The 26,431-nt window shown below is 34.6% G+C and overlaps 1 protein-coding gene across 3 annotated transcripts in view; it reads left to right on the top strand.

The window, feature by feature from the left end:
- Window positions 1–17,464, top strand: part of VTA1 (vesicle trafficking 1) — a 56,748-nt gene extending 39,284 nt beyond the window's left edge. For 2 of the 3 annotated variants that reach the window (XM_019756639.3, XM_019756640.3), the window contains exons 7-9: window positions 4,197–4,370; window positions 9,446–9,526; window positions 15,825–16,936. In XM_019756639.3, coding sequence (XP_019612198.1) covers window positions 4,197–4,370; window positions 9,446–9,526; window positions 15,825–15,970 — 401 coding nt within the window. In that variant the 3' untranslated portion in view covers window positions 15,971–16,936. Of the gene's footprint in view, window positions 1–4,196; window positions 4,371–9,445; window positions 9,527–15,824 lie in introns of all 3 variants that reach the window. The other variant, XM_019756638.3, reaches the window with a different exon arrangement.
- Window positions 17,465–26,431: the final 8,967 nt, after the last annotated feature.

Below are 26,431 nucleotides of genomic sequence, written 5' to 3'. Positions count from 1 at the left end.
CATTTTAGTAATTTCTCCATATGCGTGCTCTCTTCACAATTTTTCAGATCATAATTGTTGTGGTTCTGCCTGGTCGTATACTTAGTATGTGTACAATGTTGTATAAGTATTCGCTGACAAAATATAAAAGTTGTGGTCCAGCATTTCCATATATAATTTAAGAATAAGTGGGTGGCTAGTAAGCACATGAACAGATGCTGGAATCTTTAGTCATTTTGGAAAACCAAATTAAGATTGTAGCAAGATAGTCCACACACCTACTAGAATATAGGGCTAAAATTTAACAAGCTGATAGTACCAAGTGCTAGCAAGAGTGCCAAGTAGCTAGAACTCTCATTAGTGGGAAAAGAAAAAGAAAACGGTTGGTCAGTTTTGTATAGAGTTAAAATTACACTTAGCATAAACTCTAGCATTTCCACTCCTATGTATTTATTTACCCAAAAGAAATGCAAATATGTTACACAAAGACTTGTGTGTAAATGTTTATAGCACCTTTATTTGTAATTGCCCAAAACTGAAAATAATCCTGATGCCATCAATTAATGAATGGATCAACAAATTGTGGAACAATCTTGTAGTGGAATACTACTCAGCAATTAAAGGAATTGTTGATATATGCAACAATATTGATTGATTTAAAAAGTATGCTAAGTGAAAGAAGCCAAACACAAAAGGCTACAGTACTGTATGACTGCACTTATGTAACATGCTGGAAAAGGTAATGCTCTAGGGACAGAACTCAGATCAGTGAGTGTCTCAGGCGAGAGAGGGGATTTACTACAAAGGAACATGGGAAAAGGTTTTCAGATGAAGGGAATATTCCATTTGTGACTATAGTAGTGGTTGGTTATTCATTGTATAATTTTGTGAAAACCCAAGAAGTGTAAATTTTACTGTATGTAAATTATACCTCAATAAACTTGCCTTTGAAAGACAAAAAAAAAAAAAAAAAAATGGAAGTGGGGAAGACGGGGAAAATCTTTGTATTTCATTTATTCGTTTAGAGGACTATTTAGAATTTTATAATGCCACTCAATGACAGAGGCGCACTGCAGTTTTACATATGAATACTCTGTGTAAATTATTTTGCAGTTCATTGTCTAGAGATACAAATGTCCATGCAGTATTTCAAGTTCAACTTTTTGCTATCTGTTCCTGAAGCACAGTTCATGATAATGCCCTTGTCTGATCTTTAAAGTCTTTTTCACATAGGATGCTTATAGTCATTTTACATAATGAATGCATTGCATTTTTATAGTGCCTTAAATCTTATAAATCATTTTCACATATCTCATACCTTCAAAAATCCCTGAGATAGTTTATGCTCTTCCTGTCTTACAACGGAGGAACTTGAGGTTCCACATGGGTTTGAAGCCAACCTAATGTCAGAACCACAAAGAAGGAGAACTAGAACTTGAGCCTTGGCCTTCTTACTCTAAGTTCCGTGCTTTTTACACTAACACTACATGAATAATGTAATATATTGTTCTTAAGTGTTTAAAACAGACTATTATAAAACATGGTTATGTTTCTGGGTTACTCATCATGATATTGGAGTTGGAATTTTTTTTTAAAGCAGATTGCCGCAACACTATTTCTTTTTCATTTAATACTTTAGAATGTTTTACATATTTCCTTTCCTCCTTTAACACTGACTATAATCAGGAATGTTTTATGTCAATCCTACTGTTTACAAGTGTCCACAAGAAAACATCTATGACCTTTAGCCTACCGACCAAGACTTACCGCGATCTGGCACCAACCTACTTTACCGGTTTTATTTCCTACTCCTGTCTCCTATTGTCTTCGTTGGCTCGGGCTGCCATAACAGAACACCATAGACTGGGTGGCTTAAACAACAGGCATTTATTTTCTCAAAGTTCTGGAGGCCGAAAGGTCAAGATCAAGGTTTGGCACAGTTTGGTTGCTGGTGAGAACTTGCTTCTTGGCCTTCAGACAGCCACCTTCTCTCTGTTCTCACATGGAGGAGAGAGAGATCTCTTTTCTTATAAGGCCACAGCCCTATCAGATTAGGGCTTTATCCTTATGACATTATTTAACCTTAGTTACCTTCAAACGATCCTGTCTCCAAATGCAGTCACATTGGGGATTAGGGCTTCCTGTGAATTTGGTGGTTGGGCAGGGAGGCAGAGTTCAGTCCATAGTAGCTGTTTAAACCCTTGATTATAACCACAGAAGTTAAGAGCCAGAGAGGACCTTTGTCTCTTTCTTTAGTTAAAATCATTTCTCCTTCCTAAAATGCTCATCTTGCTTTACCTATCTGATCCTGCCTATTTGATGATCTTTCCTTCATCTGAATTTCTGCAGAGCTACTTTATGTATGTGTGTGTGTATGTATCTGTGTATATAAAGTCTTGTAAAATATATACTATTTAATAAAGTATTTACTAGTTCTGTTTTTGTTTTATTTGAAATTTTATTTTATTAGGCACATACACCTTTATAATTGTTTTTGTTGTTGTTAATTACCTAACCTTTTATCATTATGAAATATCCCATTGTATCTCTGTTAATATTCCTTGACTGTGAATTCTGTTATGTCTGTTATTGAAATGAACACTTCAGCTTTTGTATGTTTGGTATTTATATAGTGTATCTGTTTTCATCTTTTTAAATATATCTGAGTCTTAATACATATAGGTGGGGGTTTTTTTGTCAACATCTATCTTCAAACTAGTGTTTAGTCCATTTACATTTAATATAATTATTGCTATAGCTAGGTTTAAGCCTAGTATTTTTGCCATTTGTTTTCTGTTAGTTCCATCTGTTTCTGTTCTCTCTTACAGATTTCTTTTCTCTAGTGTTTCCTTTTTCATTCATTATGACAACGTTTTTCTCTGTAGCCCTGAAACATATTTATAGTACCTGGTTTTAAGTTATTTTCTGTTAATTTTTCACTACCTGGGTCATTTTTGGTGTCTATTTGTATAGACTCTGTTTTTTTATCTGACTCTGGTCACATTTTCTTTGCCTGCCACCCTCCCAATATTTCTATTATTTTTTATTGTTGATAAACAATCTTGTGCCTCCTCTACATTCTGTTCTCTTCCTCTGCAAAGTTTTGATTCTTGTTCTAATAGTCAGTTAACTTGCTGAACTCAACCACTACCCTTCTTTCTTTCATCTTTAAGGCTTTGCTTTCTCCAGGAGCCCTAGAATCTTCCCTGAGTGTGCATGAATAGTTCAGGGCCATACAGGCATTTAGTTGGGATTCATACACACATTTTAAGCCTCACTTTTCTGCAACACTTTCTTTTGCACAAACTGTTGAGTGCCCTCAGGTGAAAAGCCACATGAAAGCAAATCTTACCTGATGAGATTTCCTTTCCCAAGGTTCACCTTTACTCTAGTTTCTGCCAGCTTTTGGTCACTCTCCAGTGCCTTTAAATAGTAGTTTGTTTGCTCATTTTTTTCTTGTCAGAATGTATAAATATTAGAGTTCTCTAATATAGGAAAAAATTACATTCGCGTATATAAGATATAAATACATCTGCAAGGTTACTTAGTACAATGTATGTATCAGAGTAGTAGATAGATAGTTTTGTTTATATAATCAGACAAAAAAAGTTACTTAAAAATTGAACACGAAACAAATTTATTTCAGAAATATGTAGCTCTGGCTTGCATTTATTTTATTTTAAGATTCCCAAAAGTGGCTACTTGTGATTTTTAAAGACTACAAATTTAATTTTCTCAAAGCGTTTTCAAATTCAGCTAATGATACATATTATATATTTTAAAAGTGTATTTCGCAACTTATATTAGCAAAGTCTCTTATTACTCCTTTCTGCTTAGATTGTTGAATGTGAAATTTCATTTCTTTGTTTTGTTGATTAACTGAATAATTTGGACAACAGACACCCAGGTAATTATTTAATAGCTAATAAGCAATGGTTGTTTAGTAAAAGGCATCTGTCAGAAAACAGAGTTCCTATTGGGTAGCATAAATATGTATTATGCCAAAAATGTCCTCAATTTTTCATAAGTTTACAGAATGTGTTTAAAGGAAGTTTATCTTTAGGAAAAATATTTTATGAGATACAGCCTGCTTATCACCTGCATTAAATGGAATTGCATTTGAAGGTCTGTTTGTCATGATTGTATAACAAAATTAGAATATTTGGCATTATTATTTCAAAATGCCTAGTTTAAGATTGCATACATATATTCAATAGATGTTGAAGAAAACGAAGATGTTGGAGCAACCTCTCTTCCCACCCAGCCACCTCAGCCGCCATCTTCAACTTACGACCCCAGCAACATGCCGTCAAGCAGCTACACTGGAATACAGATCCCTCCCGGTGCTCATGCTCCAGCTAATACACCCGCAGAAGTGCCTCACAGCACAGGTAGGAAATTAAAGCTCAACAAGTATGAGCATGAATAATAACTGCACTTATCATATCTGAGCCTCATAATGATGGTCATAAAGCATAAGAGCTTTAAATTTCATTTGAACCCACAAAAAAACATTAAATCCTTTCGTCAAAGATTTAATATAAGTTGTATTTTAGTTTTATGAGAAATGACAGAACATTTACATATATTGATTACTAGTAATCAATATATTGATTACTTATATTTTATTAATAAGAATAGCTTCTATGCTTTTCATGTGTGTTGCTGTGTTCTTTTTCTTTCCCTCCCATTCTTTCCCATTCAGTGTTGTTTAAGACTAGCATTGAGGTGGGGGAGGGCATTATAGGATGTGTCAGTCAGCATCCCACTGTGATAGCAAAATTCAATTTTTCCTGTCTCATTTCCTTAGGACCCTGTAGCCTCAGCATAGGTGTTATTGATGAAGGGGAGAAGACTTTGAGCCATGGAATCTCAGTAGCACTGGAATCACAGACTAGTGAAAAGAGGGGGTTCAGGTTATTTTCTTTTTTAAGATTACAAACATGAGACTAAAAACAGAAGTCATATCTACTATCCTGGAATAATTCAGGACTGTATATCTATGTTTTCATAGAAGAAAGATCTGACAAAACTAGTCTCCAGTAAGTCCATGTCAGTAGATAAAGGTATTTTTTAAAGTTGCAAAGAGATACTCTTCTATATACTTGTCTTGTTGACATAGTACAAGTAGAAGAATATTTGAAACCATAATTTAAATCTTTAACTTATTTTAATTGTTTTACAAAAAGTATTCTTAAAATTTTACTTTTATTTCAGCATAAGTTTAACCTATGTTAATAAACTATACAAACATTTCAAACTAATTGATAAAATTGAGAGTCATTCTTTGAGTCCTGATTGCTACCATTTCTGTTATACAGTGTGCCATTACGTCATTGACTTTTAGTTCACCTCAGTTTACCCAAACCATTTAGGTTGTTTTACGTACATTGAATAATATTCAAAAGTTTTCTATTTTGACAATCTTAGCAGCAATTATGATTAGTCTCTTTCTTCCTATTTTAAAACTTCCAATTATAATCTACAAATATTGCTAATATTTTTGTCTTTAAGAATATTAATGAAAGTAATAATTTTAACACTGGTCTCTTTTGTGTCATCATTCCGCATATTTTACCCTGACTTTTCATTGCTTTATGGTCTATGTGTTGACATTAATAGGCAAACCAATCTGAATTAATTTTGTAAGTAAAATTTTATAGAACACTGTTTTAAATATTTCATTATCTTTTAGAAATATTCAGTATTTCCAGTGTAGAATAATAATATAAGCAAAACCCGCTACTTATGTGTATTTACCTTAGATGAACACTGTTTGAATGAATTATGCTAGTAAATTTAAACACAAATCAAGAGCCTCAGACAGAAACATCCATATGGAGGAGTGAAGTGAAAATAAAATGCATTTTGGAGTCAAATAGTATTGGTTATTAGTTTCTACCCCTTGCTAAACCACAAACTCAACTGTTTATTCAACTTCTTTCAACCTAGTTTTTTCCTCTTTCTAAAATGAAATTAATCACACTTCTCATGGTTATTTTAGTGATTAAAGGGGAAAAGAATGAAAATTGACTAGTGCTGTGCCTAACAGAAAATCAGTGTTCAGCAAATTAGCTTCCTTTCCTTTTTTTTTCCCTCTTCCTTCCTATTTCTATGCCAAAGAAAGATGGGGTATTTAATAGGAAGTTAATGAACACTTAAAATCAGTTTGTGAATCAAGGGAAATGTCCCATTTGGGGATAGGATATGGCCTTAGAAAAAGATGACCTAAGGGGTATTGCTTTAGATAGTATATCTTAGGGCAGAGAATTGGCATAGGCATATATACTTTTATTTTATATGTAGACATACTATGTGTATATATGAGAGGGAAAGTATACATCTAGTGGGAGGCTATATTATGTTGAATCGCTATTTTTATACAACAAAAGTGAAAAAATATTGGTAGTTTCATATGTTCAAACTAACAGACAGTATTTCCTGCTTAGAATATCTGTGACACAAAGATAGATATTAGGAGTTAGTCTTCTATTAGGAAATTTTCTGGCATGAGCAGTTCATTTAGATCCAGTTAACTTCTGGCATGATTTTTTTTTCTCTCTTCTTGTTCCTCAGAGTGAGGACATAAAACTGAAAACTGGTGAACTTTTTTAGGATAAGATCCTATCTTGTTATTTTATACATTCTTACAGACTTAGCATTTAAATAATTATCCTATTTTATAAATTTATTCTTACAGAAACTGTGTTAGATATCGCTGCCCTTAATTTATAGACAGTAAAGAAATTAAGCACTTATCTCCAGAAAACTAAATACAAACATACCTAGTAAGTGACAAAACTAGAATTTGAACCCAAGTCTTTCTGATTTCATGTTTTTGGCACCTTCCTTTTATGTCCCTTCCTTCAAGGAGCTAAAATTCTACCATATCAAAACATACTTCTCTGATACATATTTTCCCCTAAGATTGGTTTGAGATATTGGAATATTGTCTTAGCAGGCAGAATTTTTTTTCTATTATATTTAAAACAGGCTTTAAAAAATCAGCTTATAGTTGCCTAATAGAAAATGAAAAAAAGATTTTTAGTTTATAAATATAGCAGATGTTTCCCCTCTTGCTCACTTTTAGAATGATTTATTTTCTCTCATATAAAAGTCCAGGATGCACTTTTATCAAAGGGAAATCCTTAAGATAGCTGAAAAGAATAGTGTGTACTAATACAGTTTTTAGTTCTTCCACAAAAAAGCAAAGCGGGTGCAAAGAGAGCAAGGATAGTGATTGTTTAAACAGGCCAAGTGTTTTTGCCTCTTGTGCTTGAACCACTGTAGGATTTGATATAAGCAATCAGTATACTGTGTTTTCCTTCTCTTGAAACGTACACATTTTACAGGAGGTAAATATAGAGGAAGAAAATCTCAGTAAAATATCTAAATAGGTTAAATAATAGAATTATTTTTAATTAATGCAAGCCTTTTAATTATAAATGCAGCTCACCATATATATACCAGGGGTGCCACAAAAATGTATACATATGTCTTGTATTCATCTTTTGTATCTGTATGTACTGGGGGTGCCAAAAAAAAGCATACAAGTGGGCACTTTGGTCAACGTTGCTCAAGCAGTAGTTCACCGTAATCAGAAGTATCTGGATGCTAATGGTAACCACTTGGAGCACCTCTTGTAATTGCAGAAGTCAAACGTGACTTGTATTCATCTTTTATCAGTATATACTGAGTATTACAATTTTAATACAGCTTTCCTTTCTTAATATGTGTATACATTTTTTGGCACCATATATATATGCATATACACACACACACACACACACACACATACATACATACACAGACACACACACAGACATACACACACACAGTAGATAGGAATATTCAGGGCAGAATTATCTGTAGTAGCAAAAGATTGGAAACAACCTAAATGACCATCATTAATGAATGGCTTTATAAATTGTGATTTGTATATGAAATGGAACACAGTGTAGCCATTAGGAAAAAAACAAGGCAGATATATGTGTGTGTGTGTGTGAGAGAGAAACAGAGAGAGACAGACAGACAGACAGACAGACATATTAAATGAGAAATGTACAGAATAGTACAGTATGCAGACATATTGCCATTTGAAAAACAAACACACACGAACCACAGTATGCCTCTCCAGAGAGAAAAGAATTTGGAGGATTTCAGTTTAGGCAAGAACACAATTTTTTTTAGTTAGCAAAGAACATTTATTTTTATACACAGACACTTTGGACTGGACACACACATGCTTGTATGTGCATGGAAAGGTGCCCTAGAAACTAATGAGAGCACTAAAGTGGCCTGGAGTAGGAATAATAAATAGGCTTTTCACCTACATTTTTTGTACTGTTTAAAATTTGTACTTGACTTTTCATTTGTATCCCTTTGTACTTTAAAATTTTTTATTAGTTCAATTTTTAGTTAGAAAGTAACATTTTCATGGCTTAATAATTCCAACAGCTGTAAAGTGAAACTAATTTGCTCTAAAACAAAATTAAATGAGATAGACTAGTGTATTTAGCCATTTTTTCTTTTCAGGTGGGAATGAGAAGGTCCTTCAAAGTCAGAACTTTGTGCCTGCAGTCTATATTTTAGAACTTCAGTCAACCTTTGTGAAACCATAATAGTAGAACTCTATTGACTGTTTTTGTTTTCCTAGAAACTTCCCAATTTGTTTTCTTCCTTCTGTTCCTCTTTCACTCCAATGTCTTTCCCACTTTACCCTTGTCGCAAATTGCCTCTTCTAATTTAACCTATTAGTTTGAGGCAAGTGAATCCTGCCTTTTTTTTTTTTTGAGTGCATTGATAGATTAATAACTTTTCTTCTTCATTTGCTTTCTTGCCTATTGAATCATTTGAGTCTCTTTGGAAAGTTTTAGCAGTTTGTGTTAATTTTTAGATGATTAATGATCTTCAAATATAGTATATTAGTATTAGTCAAGATGCTAATTGTCTACTGAATATGAGTCATGACAAGTTCTCACAGACATCAAAACTAATTGCTTATTGAATATATAAAAACATCATCTTGAAAACATGTAAACTAGAAAATTTGGAATGTATAATTTGTTCTTTCCTGAGTGATGAAATGGGACTTCCTCCCGTAAGTTAAACTAAATCATAATTATATCCTACCTTGTCCCTCAAATTATTTGATAGGCTAAGACATTAAGAGACTCTACTATTTATAGACATTGCTTTGAGAAGCAAGTTGAAGTAGACATGACAAACAAAATAAGTGTTTGGAAATGTATGGCCAATAACATGTATGTAAACACTCGAAATGTGTTTTCCTGCATATTTTCTGTACCAGACTCCAACATCAAATAAGTATGTCAGATTACGATTCATTAAGGTTTCAAGAAAGTAAATGATCTCATGAAATTCCTCCATGTCCCTTTAAGCCCTTTCCTACTATATATTTAAGAAGTGTAACACTTACAACCATTTGTGGATTTCTAATTTGCAGGTGTAACAAGTAATACTATCCAACCTACTCCACAGACTATTCCGGCCATTGATCCTGCACTTTTCAGTACAGTTTCCCAAGGTAAGTCAGCTGACTGTTTTATAAGATACAGTGTATCTCTTGCTTTGGGGCGTTGTTTTATAATTTTACTTTAGGATTGTCTAGGTAATTTGAAACATTTCTTTGAATGCCTATGTTCACTAGATTCTCTAATGAGCCGAGATTGTTTCATATTATCTATTAAAAATCCCCAAATCCAAACACATTCATTTTTTTTTAGTTCATTTTTTCTTACATTGCTATGTGTATAGTGGCACAAACATGTTACCAAAGCTATCCTTGGAAGCTTAGATCAGTTTAGTTCAAGATTGCCATGTGTTTTGATTATGATATTTCTCATCTGCAGTGAGTTAGTAGATTATCTAAGAAAAGAGGAACTGACTATAATTGAAAATAAAAATTTCTGAGGATAATTATTGTGGTTGGTTGGTTCACAGGCTAGGTGATTGGTTTGTTGATTTTAAGCTTACCTACTTTTCTGACTTGTGGTTTTTGTTTTGTTTTGTTTTTACCCCAGTCCCGTTGTTGTGTTTATTTTGGTCTTTCTCATTCAGAGTTCTCTTCATGTCTGATGAGATTTAGTCCTTTTTATTTAGAATGAAGCCATGCTTTATTATGTTCAGTTGTGTTATTGGGTTTCCCTTGGTACTGTCTGCAGGTCTGTTTCCCACAAGAGTTTTCAGTTCTCCCTGTGTGAATGGGAATTGGCGACCTGCCTCTCAGCCACGGAATGAGGAGAGGTTTTATTGGAAGGGGATGGGGGAGGGTGTCACCTCTGTCTTGTGAGTCCTGGTATCATTATGAGCATAACATGAATTGTTTAAATTCTGTACTTAGTTCCTTTAATTCTGTACTCAGTTGACTTACTAGTCTGACAGCAAAAAGATTTAGCTATAGTTGGTTCAGAATTTAATAAAGTTAGGGGAGAGATTGGAAGTATGTGCTTGTCTGAAGCACAGCACAGTGCACTCTCTGCTGATAAGGTAATGGTGTCTCCAAGCATCAAGGACTGTGCTGGAATATCATAGTCCATTTAAATGTAGTATGTTGTTTTACTTGTATTTAAGTGTATGAGTTACATTAGGTTTGTTCCACTTTTCCTGGTTTTATCAAAAGTGGGTAAGTTATGAAGCCCAAGTGACCTTTGGGCCTTGAAAGGTCTCATTTAAGACCATGTGTGTGCTTCACGGGGCCACATAGTGCTAAAGAATAGGTAGGACTGTATAATAAACTGGCAAATTACCCAAGAACATGGTGAAAATATTTACGCTAGTCGACAGATAGCCTCCCCGACGAATATTGTATTCCTCTATTAAACTTGGTTTTCAGATTCCCTCCCATAGTCCCACCCACCTGTAAAGCCTGTGCCTAAATTCTGATGCAAAGATATCTGAAAAGCAAGGCAACTCAGTGAAACAGAATAGGTGTCATAGTATGAGAATTAAATTAATGATAATGGTGGCATTTGGATCAGTGTGGAAAGAATATGTATTCAGAAGTGGTGTTAAAAGTGATATCAGGGAAAAGTGTGTGTGTGTGTGTGTGTGTGTGTGTGTGTGTGTGTATGATAACTATCTCAATTATTGTATCTCATTTGGTTTGTCTTAACAGGTTTGACTAGTGAAAAATAATAAATTCCGTGCAGCAAAAGATTCCCTCTCCCCCCTTTACGTTGTTAAACTGTAACTAATAGACCAGGATGAAATTGATAATTAATAGTGCATTAATGTCCAGAGCATACGTAAAGTGCTCCCTCAAATGAATAAGTAAAATTCAACTCAGTGGGGAAAAATGGGCAGAGAATGTAAACAGGTAATATAAATGTGCAATGAACATATGAAAAGAAGCCCATCCTTACTGATAATCAGGAAAATTGGAGAGTTAAAAAGCATTTGGTTTTATGTCAATACATGCACAAATGTTTTAAAAGATTTATAAGCTGCAATGTTAATAAAAACAGGGAATGACTCTAGCATGCTGTTGGTGGGACTGTAAATCTGTAAAGCTTTTCTCAGTAGCATTATGTCAGTATCAGAAATGCAAATCATAAATTTTTTTTGACCCAGCTAGTCTACTTTTAGGAATCTATCTTAAGAAATACTTAGACATGGGCATAAAATGTAGTTACCGTGTTTCCCCGAAAGTAAGACCTAACTGGAAAACAAGCCCTAGCATGATTTTTCAGGATGACAGCCCCTGAACATAAGCCCTAATGCGCCTTTTGTAGCAAAAATTAATATAAGACCCGGTCTTATTTTCAGGGAAACACAGTATGTGGATGTTTATATCAGCATCATTTGTAGTAATAGTAGAAAACAGTCTTAAGTGCTTACTAACGGAAAGTTGTTAAGTCAATTATCCGTCTGCACTAAGGAATACTGTTCACATGTTAAAAAACAATGTGATAACTCTCATGTAAAAAGATCTAGACAAATTAAGTAAACAAGCAAGTTGCAGAATATTATATATAGTATGACCCATTTGAAAAAAAAAAAAAAAAAAACATTTAAAAGAAAACTATAAGCTCCTGTGTGTATTTATGTGTGTAAATGCATAGGAAAAGGCTAGAGAATCCACAAAAATAATAGTTGTTTCATAACCACCATCACTACCACCTGTAGTGCTTCCGGTAGCCCCTTCTTGTTAACATTTTTCTCCTTAACACTTGGTACTTACTGCTTTTTAATACACACATTGCATGTATGTGTTAGTATTAATATATTTTAAATATTTGTGTAATGAATTTCTGGCTGATTCTGGAGATGAGAATGGAATTGGAAAGCTAGATTTTGAAGCACAGTCTTTACTGTTTCACCTGTGTACTTGATATAGTATTCTAGTAACAGCTTCCCTCATAAAGTTTTTGAGAATTAAATGGAATATCTAAAAAGCAGTTAGCATAGTACCTGACTTAATAAAATTCTATCTCTAATCATTGCTACTGCTGTTGCCATTATTAAGTGACGTGTCTGGGCCGTGACTGGATATGAGGGTTCAGCACTGTGCTTTACATTCATCTCTGAGATTTTCTGCAGCTCAGATGGTTCCCTTAAGATCCTGCCTGCATGGGCGGCCTGTTGGCTCAGTTGGTTAGAGCGCAGTGCTCATAACACCAACGCCGTTTCACAATCACCAGTTCAGTTGAACCGCCGGTTCACTTCCCACATGGGCCAGTGAGCTGTGCCCTCCAAAACTGGAGTGAAAACAGCGACTTGACTTAGATCTGATGGGTCATGGAAAAACACACAGTTCCCCAATATGGCCCAATAAAAATTAAAAAAAAAAAAAAGAAGATCCTGCCTGCATATGCCATTAAGTGAGAGGATGATAGAATATACTAGGATCACGTTATCCAAGGTCCTTAACATGCATTCTAGAACTCCCTAGTTAAATAGGAAAAAATCTCCAAAGACCCACTTTGGAAATATTTATGTTAAGTGTTCTTTCTTGGAAACTTGAAAAGTCAGCCTTGGAAGTGGATGCTTGTGCCAACTGAGCATGCAGGAATTTTTCTTTACACCATATACGTGTAATGTTATCTTTGATCCAGTGCTGACGAGACTCTTTGTGCTCTCAGAGAGACCTTGACTGATAGCTCTGGCTGTCTTCTGTTCCTGTTCTTATCCTGCCCTGTGAAAGGAGAAGCAGCTCTGTGATAAAACACTTATCTTGTCTGAAGCCTTCTAGAACATACAAGCACAGATTTCAGAAAAGATATTATATTAGACAACCTCTCTAATCCTTTAAACACCTTTTAGGTCCACAATATCCTCCCGCTCTCTGGTTCTGATTATGAGTTCTAGTAAATTTTAGTGATAGAAAAAAACCTTTTATTTTGGTGCATTAAGCATTATTTGCTCTTTTGAATATAAAATTAGATAAACTGAAATTGAATTACTGTTTTCTTCCTGCAGTGTGTTTTCCCTTCCTCTGTCTTTTTCGTTTCCTCTAGTTTTTAAATTGTAATTTAAAAGAATCATAATTCAGACACAGATTTTATTTTTAATTTAAAATTTTAATTTGTTTTATTTTAATGACTTACACATTATATTTTTTTAATGAAGGAAAACCTAAACTGTTAGAAAATAACAAAAGTAACTCTTTGACATGGCATAAGTTCTTTATATTTCTAATTGTTGAAAATAAATTTTCTATGTAAGTGTATAACATACCTTTTGTATCTAAATCATAAGTTATTATCTAGTTATTTTTTTGAGTTACATAATTTGTCATACATGTGTATTATGTGTATTACATATCTAATTATATTTTTATTACAATATTTTCATTGATATTTATAAATATTGAAATCTTTATTTCACAAAAAAATTCAATATTTGTTTTAAAATAATTTTACCATTGGTGGATAAGTTTAGCTTATAAAACCAAAATAGTAACTGAGTTCTTGCCATTATGCGCATTTTATCTGATTAACAAATAAGTGATACTTCAGCAAAACAATGCTAAAGCTAATGCTGTAAAAATAAGATTAGTCCTGAGCATTAGGGCTTTCTTCCAGCAAGCCGGTAAATTCTGGATGGATGCCTTATATATTTAGATTGCCCTGAGATAGGAGGATGGAGTATTAAAACACAAAATGAGCAGTGTAAGTGTAAGGTAAACTTAATTTTTAAAGATGTCTCACTTACCTAGATATAGTGTGTGTATCTCGGTGACTTGAACTCCTTAATATATTTTGGAAAACGATTAAAGAATCTGGTAGGTATTTTCAAGAAAAAAAATACAAGCCAAACCGTGCCTGACTAAATTGTCAACAGAACTAACTGCAGGATAATTGTTTTTGAGGTTTAATGAGGAACAATTGCCAAGTCACTAAAACACTAAAAGTAAAATTGAAAAGAAACTCTGTTTGATTTTTTTTAGTATATAATTATAATTTTACTAGTTTATTGATTTGTATTGTGTGCTTTTTAAGCAAGACCAAAATTCAAGGAAATTAAAATAAGTTCTGTCAAAATTGGAATGTGTAATCTCTAATTCACAACAGGAAGAGCCAACTCTTAATGTAATCTTTAATAATAGTAACTCAGCAAATATTTGAAGACTTACTATATGTAACACACTAGGCGAGTTATACGTATATTATGTCAAACTCTGAAATTTAATTAATATTCAATTTTATATGAACTTTATTTTAAAATGTGGGAAATAATTTAAAGTACAGACAACTTTTTTATATTCATTCATTATAGTTACTGATCATTCATAGGTGCCTGGCACTGGGCTAGAAACTTTAGGATACATTATTTCAGTACTCCTTGTTTTGAAAATTGAGGAAATAATAATTTGGATCTGAATTTACTATTTACCTGGAATTGCTACCTACTTTAACATCCATACCTAGGAAATGTTAAAGTTTTTGTTTTATGCTGTATATCTATGAAAAAATTAAAAGCAACTGAACAAAGTCATTCTATTTATAAGTATAAGCCTGTAAACAGAATTGAGATGTGTTGGTTATAGTCTATGCTCCTATTTTTCTGATCAGTTCTCCTAGATTCCTCATAAAATTCCTTTAAAAAATGGCATTTATTTCAAAGACAAGATACAAAGTCAATTTTTGTTTAATCTTGTAGAAATATATATTCAAATTTCAGATTGAATGAAATGTTGTTAGTGTGGTTTGTTTACCCAAATTATTTAGTTGGACTCTACACATATTAATTGTGTGTGTAACTGGAAAACTTACTGAGAATAAATTTTGAAGAAATAATTCGTAAGGGTTGTATACATGTTTAATTATATAGTTTAATGATATCAAATCTGTTAAATCTTAGAGTTTTTTTTATATGGATAGCACAAAAATGCAAATCTTTTTATGCTTAAAAAAGTTAAGTAACTTAAGTGACATTTTTACATAAAGTTTGTTATTTTTTATTGAGGGTTATATTTCTAGTTCAGATGAGTGCTGAATGGTTTAGTCTGTGTGTATTGTTCCATGAAAAGAGAGGCAGAGTGATTCTAGCATAAACACTAAAGCTCCTGTCCTTATTTTACTCAGAATATAATTTTTGTAATTAATTTGCCAAAATATAAAGGGCTCTAGTTTATTACTTCTGGAGAAAAATCTTGCTCGTATAAGTTATGTATTGACATAGGTATGTTTTATATTGGTATTTTAAAAATTGATAGCATGAGAAAATTTATTTAAATACAGCTGGGATTGAAAGAAAAAAATCCTTCATGTGTTTACATAACCTTAAATATTTTCTATAATCTTGAATGTAAGCATTTCCCTAACCTGAAGGGAGCACTTTTTATATTCTTATAAATATCTTAGTTACTCTGTTTCTTCTAGGGGATATCCGTCTCACACCAGAGGACTTTGCCAGAGCTCAGAAATACTGCAAATATGCCGGCAGTGCTTTGCAATATGAAGATGTCAGCACCGCCGTGCAGAACCTACAGAAGGCCCTCAAGTTACTGACCACAGGCAGAGAATGAAGCCTTTGTACTGCAGATCCATGCATTTTGGCTCGAAGAACTAGCAGTCTGTTACACTATCTTCAGCCTATCAGGAGCACAGTTTTAAGGAAGACTTCAGTTCCATTGAATATAACAATGAAATCTGTGTCTGTGTATCGGAATCCTGTTGAAGCACTCATCAGCTGCCCAACCGGTTTTCGTTGTCCATTTAGTGGATCCAGTAAGCTCTGGCTGTATAGGGCTAATGTTAGCAAGATCTAAAACTGCCCGTTGAACCCTGCTTCCAAAAATGAAAATACAGTTCTCTAAAATGTATTGGGAATAAGCTTTGTGTCTTAATTTATATAAATTAAGGATTTTTTTAATCTATAATTTGGTCAAACAGATCATGTTACTTTGCTATAAAATTCTAAATTTAACTTCTAATAAAGATTGCCAGAATATTTCAGATTAAAGGTCATTTTTTTTTTTGTTTTCCTCAGAATTTATAAAACAAATACGAACATCCTAAACTGTTTGATGAATCTAAAAGAGCTTATGTTTAAAATTTAATTTATATTCACGTTACATATAACTACATTAAAAGTTAAAATTTTCATGGAGGGGAATATAAGATAAAGAGATAGAGTCACTTTTAGACTTAAGAATAAGGTTGATGTCCCAGCTGCTTTCCCTTCTCTACTCAAGCGTAAGGTGAATTGGTATTTGCTTCATAGGCAGTTTGACTGCATGTATTAGAGAATGAAAAAAGACATTTGTAGTAATGCCTGGAAACTTGGTGCTTTAAGTTAAGGTTCTCTTCTGCTGCTATGGAATGGATTCTCTAGAATGTATAGCTATGAAATGATGCAGAAGATTATAAGAAATTAGATTCTCAGTTGTTAAGTTCATAAGTTTTGTGGGGGTATTTTGGACTTCCTATGTCACCTGCATTTGTGCTGTGTAAAAAATAAATACAAGGATTCTTTTAACTAGTTCAACTTATTACAGAGCCAAATGTCTGTTTTCATTTGCATGCTAGAATTGTCATTTTTAAATCATTATTTTTAATTATAGGAATATGATGTTTTTATAGTAAGACACAGCAATTTTTTTCAAGTGAGAGAGGAGAATTTCAGCAAATTTACCTGAATTTATCTGGTACATTTCATATATTCCACTAAGACTGAGGTTCTTTAACATATGGGTGAGCAGCTACGGCCTATAGGCTGGCCACCTGTTGTATAAATAAAGTTTTATTGAATCAAAATCATACCCATTCATTTATACTTTATCTGTGGTTGCTTTCCATGACTACAGAATTATGTGGCCTCTAAGTCTAAAATATTTACTGTTTGGCCCCTTAATAAAAAACTTACTGAGCCCTGATCTAACAGTCTATCTGATGAAAGAAAATGGATTAACTCAATCATTTGTATCTTTGCATTTTTCTATGCATAAGTGTAATGCTGTGATATAGGGTTTGATGTGAATATTCAAACAAAATAAACTTCTAAATTATTGCAAAAACAAGCCCCAAATTAACATGAAAAATGTTTCCATATCTGTTACCACTAAATTCCTACAGCACTTGTAGGGTTCAACATTTACATCTAGAAATCCAGTGCTCTGATAAGAGTTCTCTATAACTTGAAGCAATAGAAAGGTGGCTAGAATTATCTTTAATGTTATAAGTGGTAAAAATCTTAATTCAAATCTTAATATGTCTGGACACTAGAAAGAAAACTGTCACCTCTTAGTTTATACTCTATTTTATTGATCCCAATCGATAGAGCAGATGGAGGGAAGAAGCTAATATGGAAACCCTGGAGTCCACTAATGAGTGGGTGATGGTATGACAGTCCTTATCTGAAAAATGAAAGCAACACCACAGCCACCTCAAAGTTTGTTATGAGAACTGAGCAAGATACTATACAGGAAGTGCTTAGCACATATAGCATTCCATAAATGTTTATTATTGTTAACATTAAGTTTATATGAATATTGTAAATTGTTCATTTATTTCCTGAGTATCAGGAAATCCCAGTTGTCACCATGGCCCATTGCTTAAAAACTCTTGCACGAGGAGATTAAACTATAAAGATTTTACCTTTGTATATCTTCATATAAAATCTGGCAAAATGAAGTTAGAAATTTTCTGATGTAACACTAGGATAGCAATTTTCATTTAGTCATTCAACGTGTTTTTATTGAGCAGCTGCTTTGTGTCTGATACTGTCTTTTGCATGAGGAAATAGCAGAAAACAAGAAAGAAAAAAAATCTCTGCCTCATAGTTTATATTCCAATGGGAGGAAATAGACAAACTTAATAAAAAGTGTATGGTGTATTATATTCAACTAGTGGTTTTTCAAAGGGTAATTGTTAGAAATGCAAATCTCAGGCCCTACCCCAGTCCTACCCAATCAGAAACTCTAAGGGTAGAACCTATCATTCAGAGCTTTAAGAAACACTTTAGAGGGGAAAGGGGAAGGGGGGTGGTCGATGATGGTAAAGGGGATCAAATATATGGTGATGGAAGGAGAACTGACTCTGGGTGGTGAACACACAATGTGATGTATAGATGATGTGTTGCACAATTGTGCACCTGAAATCTATGTAACTACTAACAACTGTCACCCCAATAAACTTTAATTAAAAAAAAAAAAAAAGGAAAAAACACTTTAGGTAGTCTGGTGGCTCCTGCCTGATAGTCTGAGTGGTTCAGAAAGACTGAGAGTCTGGGAAAAGAGAGTTCCCTTTAGCAGTGGTTCTCAAAGTGTGTCCCCTGGACCCCCAGCAGCAGCACAGGAACTTGTTACAAAGTTCTAGGAACCACATTTTAGAAACTTGTGTATTAGATAGTGATAAATGCTATGGAGAAAACTAGAAAATAGGATAGAAAGTGCACAGGTGTGTCTAGACATAAGCATATTTAAGTAGGATGAGATAGGAGAGGCTAGGCCTCACCGGGGTGACATTGGAGCAATGAAAGGAAAAGGAAGATATTCCTGGCAGAGGGAGGTACAGGAGAGGTCAGAGGGCATAAGTGAAGGACGCTTGTGAAGTTGCGAGAATGCTTAGGACCATAGAGAGTTTTTGTAGAAAACTTGACTTTAAGCAAGATAGAGAGCTGCTGGAGGTGGGCAAGGGTGGAAGCTGACAGACCAATTAGAAGAACATTGCAGTAATGAAGGTGAGATACTCCCATGGCTTAGATCAGGGATAGCAGTGGAAGTACTAATAATAGGTCACTGGTTTCTGGCTGTTTTTTAAAGTAGAGCCACAGTATTTGCAATCACCTGGATCTGAGGTGTGCATGTGGGAGGACTGAAGGTTGACTCACCTTTTAACCTGAACCTGGAAGAAATAGTCACTCACTGCAGTGGGGAGAGTTGCTGAATTCTGCTGACATTTAGGCTGAAGTACAATGTTCCCAAGTTCATGTGGCCGTCTCAAGTAAAACTATGTGATAACGTTGTTTTCTCAATACAGACGGGGGGAAGAAAACACACGATAAAGTTCTGGGTACAGTGACTGTCACAGACATCTCACTAAATCGCTGCTGAAAGCCAAGGACAGTTCCCATGGTTACATGCTCAAAGAAGTTTGCAGGCTTCAAGATTACCAGGTAAAAGACCCCAGTTACAGGTCTTGAAAATTAACATCCTCAGGTATTCATAGAATTTATCTCTATGTGACTTGTATTTCTAGAAATTTGAGGTGATTGTGTTAAGGTTATAGGTTATCCTTTCTAAAGAACTTTACACTTTAATAGCATTGTTATAATTATCTTCAACTCTAAAAGAGCAATAACTGACCAGGGGTTGAAGGTTTCACTTACCTGTATAGCTTCCTCTCTCCACTCACCCCCAACCCCCTTTTAACTACTCACTTTATGTACCAAAGCAGTTGGATCACATCATCTAGGTTGGACCATAAATAAACCTCCACCAGTAGAAAAGCTATGTTCTTAAAAGATCATAAAATGTTAAGATACCACTATGTTTACATGGCTGTAATCGTCTATGTCTACATGGAATCCTGAGACTGAAAGCTTATTCACTGGAGTATGCTTAAGTAGGACTAATTCCAAATAAGCATTTTTTTTTTTTTTTTTTTTTTTTTAAGGACAGCGCAGCTCACAATGGCCCATGCAGGGGTGGAATCAGCAACCTTGGTGTTATTAGCTCCACGCTCTAAACAACTAAGCTAACCGGCCACCCCAAAATAAGTAATACTTTAAGCATAATAAATACAATAGCTAATATTTGAGTGCTTACTAAATACCAGGCACGAGTCTAAGTGTTTTATAATACATGTGTTAGTTCATATAATCCTGCCAGTGATGCTGAGAGGTGGATCCTATCCTTGTTCCTAGAGGAAATGAGCCACTGGGTAATAATAAATGTGCCTGAGGCTGCACAGCTAATCCTGAAAGTTTCAAAGCTCAGAGTGCCTATTACAGACCATGTCTCATCCTTGTAAGAAGAGCCATCAGTTAAATTATTGTGAGTACAGGGAGATGTTGTAAGTGAACTCCACATCATCACAATCAAGGTCGCAATACCTATTGATCAGCAGGCGGTGTAACAGCTCGATTTTTCTATTATCTGGGTACTGTGTTCCAATAAACTGGATGTTAGTGAATACAGAGCATGAACACACACGTTGGAGCCTATGGCCTGAGAGCGAATGGACAGCGAGTTCAAGGAGAAAATAACCAGGATTTGAATGACTGGTGCAATGGATTAGTACGTCATCTTGGAGAGGGTGACCCACATCGCTAGGGAGTCCTGAGTTTCCCAAACATTCCTGTTTTGTTTTGTTTTTTTCCTTTTTATCTTAAATAACATTACTATTTTTATTTTAAACATACCATGTTTTGTTAAGCATTTTTATTTTAAAAATACTTTAGATAGCCCTCACCTTTAGGAAATCAGACTGGAATGTGGACTTCAATATAAATATAATAATAATGCTTATAATTAGTTAGTTCCTCAATTAAATTTTTACCTGAAAGTCTGAGGCAAGAGCACCTGTCCCTTCAGATATTCCCTGAAGTTTGGAGGGACAGAGATGACTGCATAATAGCCCATGAAGTAACTTCCTGGGGAACTAGCTTTATCATTAAGCAATATTGGGAGATCTTGTAAATATATTAGCATCATTCATTTATTCAAAAATATTAATGTGTATTGAATATCCATCATCGATTAAAGTAAAATGTGATAATGCTTCACTTGAGGTATTGTATGAGACACAATAATTCTTCCTGCAGAAGGTCAGGGAAGGCCTTGAAGCAAAGGTTGTGCTGAAGGTTTGCCAGGCAGAGAAGCTGAGAAGAGTGAGCAAAAATTATAGCATGAGCAACAGCATGGAGGGAAAAAAAAAATGTAGGAAATTCAGGGAATTTGAGTAATTTAGTGTGGCTATGACAGATGGCCAATTGAGAACAGGAGTAGTCAAAGAGTGCACAGGTGGTGAGGTGCTGTGGACTGAATTGTGTCCTTCCAAACTCTATATGGTAAAGCCCTACCTCGCAATGTAACTGTTTGGAGACAGGGCCTTTTGGGAGGTAATTAAGGTTAAATGAGGCTATCAGATGGGTCCCTAATCCTATAGGACTGGTCTCTTTAGAAGAAGAGGAAGGGACACTAGAAATATATCTCTCCCTTTTTCTCTACCTCTCACTCTCCCTCTTTCTCTCCCCCTCTCTCTCCATCTCCATCTCCGTCTCCGTCTCCTTCTCCACTTCTCTTTCTCTCTCCATGCTCACACAGAGAAGAAGCCATGTGAGGAACAAGAGGAAGCCATCAACAAGCCAGTAAAAGAGCCTCTCCGGGAACCAACCCTGATGGCACCTTGATCTTGGACTTTCAGCCTCCACAACTGTGAGAAAACAAATTTCTGTTGCTTAAGCCACCTAATCTGGCATTTTGTTCTGATAGCCCAAGCAAACTAAGATAGGAAGCAAGAGGATGAAGGCACTGATAGTCCTGCCAAAGAATTGACATTTACACTCTGAAAGAGATGGAAAGTATAATTTTTTTTAATTTTATTTCAATGACAGTTTTATTTTTTTTAAACGTTTATTAAATTTATTGGGGTGTCATTGGTTAGTAAAATTACATAGGTTTCAAATGTACATTTCTATATTACATCATCTATAAATTGTATTGTGTGTTCACCACCCAGTCAGTTCTCCTTCCATCACCCAATATTTGACCTGAAAGTATGAATTTCAATTCTCAGTTTCCTCTACAGTCTGTCTCTCAATCTTCACTTTAAAAAAAAATGGTCTATTGCTATCTCTTTGTGTATCTCTGTGAAGGCTTTGATCACCTCATATGTGCTCATAACCATATTGGTGGCATGCTTTATTGGTAACCCATAGAATTCTTTTTCTTTTTGACCCCTCAGTTATGTTATTTGTGTTGTGATACGGGGACATTCAGAGTCCCTTAAGAAGAGCATTTAGATTTGTCTATTATGTCATGCTTCTGTACGTTCTGTGTAAAACCAATAATACCCCTCTAACTACAGTAACTTGGCAAAGTGACTACATCTTCATTTTATATATCATGTAAGTTAAGCTTTATTTACTTGCATATGACTGTCATCGTTACATGATAAGCTCCTTGATGGTAAGAGCTATTTATATATCTGTGAATCCCTTAGTACTTTGCATGATGCCTGATGCAAACTATCCATACCTGGTGAAATTTATAGATGAATGGGTGGAAGAATGAGTAAATTATACTGAAATCATCAAATAAGGGTTAATTATGTTCAGAAATGTCTGTTCTCTAATACTGAAACAGAAGTATGATGATAGTTGCATCAAAGAGTTCTGAAATTATTTGTTGATCATTGTGACTAAGGAAAAAACCCTCATTCCACAATATTAGAATATTGGAATATTGGGTGGAGTCCATCCACGGACTTGATTCCTAGTTCAAGTGCATGGTTCTTTGCCTGTTGCAATCATGAAGGATAACAGTGACTCAGACCCGCTCAAAACATTCTTATACACTAATGACGTCCTAGTAACAACAATCATGTTCTCTGCAGGCAGCTTGTATGTTCTTTTCCTATCCACATTCTGGCAAACATGAATACGTTCAAGCCCATTGGAGTTATTGAATAAGAAAAGCTCTATGTGTTAAAAAACAGGAAAAAAATATTCAGACCACGTCAAAAATTGAAAATAATTGTGATGTCTGAGGAAATTGTAACCGAAAGATTATTTTTACAGATGAATGGGCAAATGGAAGCTTAAAATTACAGAAGCTGTTTCTGAGCCCTGAGCACTGTGAGGAAAGTAGGAACTCATTTGGATTTATTTTTTCTTTCTCAGTGAATATACTCTTTTCTTCTGCCCACAGCTCAAAACTCAAGCAACTGAGGAAAAGGTGTGAAGATTATCGAGCTATGGGCACGGGGGTTATCATGCAGAGAGTGTTCTGTTCTGAATCAGGAAACTGGGGCTCTGGTCCCCCTTTGGCCATAATCTGTTCTGTCCATCACTAAAGAACATGTACCCTTCCTGAGCTTCCTCGCTTAGATCTCCCACATCCAGCGTCATGACGATCTATGATTCTTTGACGATCTATGATTCTCCAAGTCTCTGAATAACGCTTTTACTTCCACAGGCAAAGTTTGAAGTTAGATCAAATCACTTCTCATTTGAACCAGACACATTATCCTGTATTCTCAAAACGTGAATCCCCACATCTATCTTACTTAAAGAGTAAATATCCCCTGAACATCTTATCTTAATACGGCAAGAATTCAGTAAATAAATCCCTTTGAACAAGGTTGAAACCAAGGACCAGGACAGCAAAATAATTTCTGTTCTTTGGGCAGATAATTTTCTTCTGCCAACTTGAAGATTGCCAGTGTGCAAAAATCTAACAAAGACAATTTCAAAGCAAAGAATGTTACCAGGTATAAAGAGAGTCATTTCATAATAATAAAGCTGTCAATTAATCAAGAGAACATAACGATTCTAAAGGTTTATGTACCTACCATGAGAACTTCAAAATACGTAAAGCACAGCTAATACAATCGCGAGGAGAAATAACAAATCCACAACTATAATTGGAGATCTTAATACCCACCTCAATAACTGATAGACCAATTAGAAAATATGACTAGCAAAATATACTACACCCTTAAAATTGATCTTTATGACCCTGAATAAAACCAATCAGCCTTTGCTTTTTTTTTTCTTTTTGCAGTGTGCTCCTTTTCCTGTTTTTCTTTTTCTTCCTTTTTTTTTTTTGTTTTGTTTTTGTTGTTGTTGTTGTTTTTCGAGTGACTCCTATATAAGATGATATGAAAATAATCTACTGACTCTTTTTCTCATGATTGGAGATTTTATTTCTACATATGTGAAGATTGCAAACAACACATATGACTTATTTGGTGCTGAATTTAAAGGGAAACACATGAGTGTATTTAGTTATTTACAAATAAGTATATGTGTTTATTGAGTCGCCTATCAATACTCTTGAGATACTGTTTGTAAATATCCCCTGATATTCTAAGTATTTCCAAAATTAATTAGCCTGAGAACTTTTGCTATAGTGACTTGGAATAATTTTTTTTTCAACCTGCTTGATTGGCAGATTAATGGTACCATTTATGAAAAATATCCCAGTATTGCTGGCCAAATAACATAGAGAATCCTGTTAAATATGTTTGTGGGTGTGTACACATACATAAAACATATATGTATCAGATAGTGTTCCTTTTGAAAATGTTAGAATTATGTGAAGCAGAAAAGCAAAGGAAATTAGAAAATAATTTATTTTCCAGTATAGCAACCTGAGGACACAAAGTTTTATTAGAAGTCTCTGCTGCTCAGGAGCTCAGAATCTGCTTCAGGATGCAGATGTGCAGAAATAAACAGAATTGGAAGCGTAGTTTTAAGTGTCGGGGAAAAAACATTCATGAATTGTTATTGAAATGATTTTTTTTCCTCTAAACTGGGGAAGTTGGAGCTGAGCATTTCCCTGTGATGGTGGCATTTGAGTTGCATCTTATTCTAATTAAATGAGGTGGGTAGTTAAGATATAAAGGGAAGCATAAAAAGAAAAAAATATAATTGTGGAAAAGCTTTATAATTGAGAAATAACTTTTCTCAATTACAGCAAAACAGCCATAAGGAGAAACTGCTTACCAGAACCAGTATAGACGCATCGTCGTAGTGAGATGGGCCGCAATCTCGTAAAGATGGAATAGATGGATGGATTGGAGTCTTTAAGTCCTTTCCTGTATTTTCATTCTTTCTGAAGCTGAATGTGTATCAACTTGCAGATCCCGACTTTGTATAAGCTCCAGTCCTATTCATAATTTTCTCACAGCCTGCTCTTTCCCAAACCCTACTCGTATGACTTACAGGGCTGAGACACCTAACAATTAAAATGGGGATGAGTTCACCATAGGAAGGAGAGTGCTGTGGAGCAAACAGGGCTTACAACAGGGCTAGAAAGAGAGCAAGATGGAGGAGGAAGCAGATTAAGTGGTAGAATATTCTACCTCAAGCTTTAAAAGCAAGGATGCAACTCAGTCTCCACAACGCACAGGAAATGTTACTGAAGTCCTACTGGTATTCTCATTGGTAGTCATCGTTGCCATGACTGTTCAGCCAGTGCGTAGGGTAAGTCATCAGGATGCTAAAGTTTGTGTAAGAAAGTAATTGAAAAGTTTGCAGTACGCTTTCATAAAAAGAGTTTCTAGAGAGTCAGAAATTTTCATCTGGGTATGAAAGAATTTGAGTAAAATTGGAGATAGCATGTCACTACAAATGAGTCTTGACAAGAAGGAATGAATCTTAGTAGGAATGTGTTTGATTTGGTCACAATTTACCTTCTCGGGAAAGTCTCAGTGTTTCAGCATCTAAATTCTTAAACCACTTGGGGAAGCTGAATAATCCTGGGAATTTGAATTGTTAAATGAAGTGTTAAAAACTTTAGTAGTGCTGATGAAAGTGACATAAACTCTGGTTCACAAACTCTAAATGATGGAAGGACCTTTAGAGATGATCTAATTCTTCCATTCTACAAAGGATAGAATAGAGGCCCAGGAGTAATGGAGTTTCTTGCTCAGTATCTCAAAGCTGGTTATTGGAAAAGAAAAGGAGGAAAAAAATTCCTAGTCTCAGACCAAGAATCTTTTCTTATATCTTGTTCTGAGAGCTAGTTCAAGAAGTCTCTCAGTTAAACCAACACATTCTTGAAATTTACCATTTTCACCAAAATACATGTGTAATTCCAGTGGGGGAGTCATTATTTGGTTAACGGGTCAATCATAAGTATTCGCTCATTATTACCCTAAAAATCCCTTAAAGTGTCACTAAAGAACAAAGATGAATATCATTTCTACTTACAGAAATTCTAAGCGTATCAGGGTGGTAAGAAAAATTCACATGAAAAGATCATGTAGCATCCCAAGGCAATGCATGATAAAATGCCAAATAATTAAGAGAGAAAAGA

The sequence above is a fragment of the Rhinolophus sinicus genome, chromosome 2 (assembly GCF_057876585.1).
Source record: "Rhinolophus sinicus isolate RSI-liver-muscle chromosome 2, RSI-T2T, whole genome shotgun sequence".
NCBI classification, from domain to species: Eukaryota; Metazoa; Chordata; class Mammalia; order Chiroptera; family Rhinolophidae; genus Rhinolophus; species Rhinolophus sinicus.
This window is presented reverse-complemented; position numbering and strand designations above follow the sequence as displayed.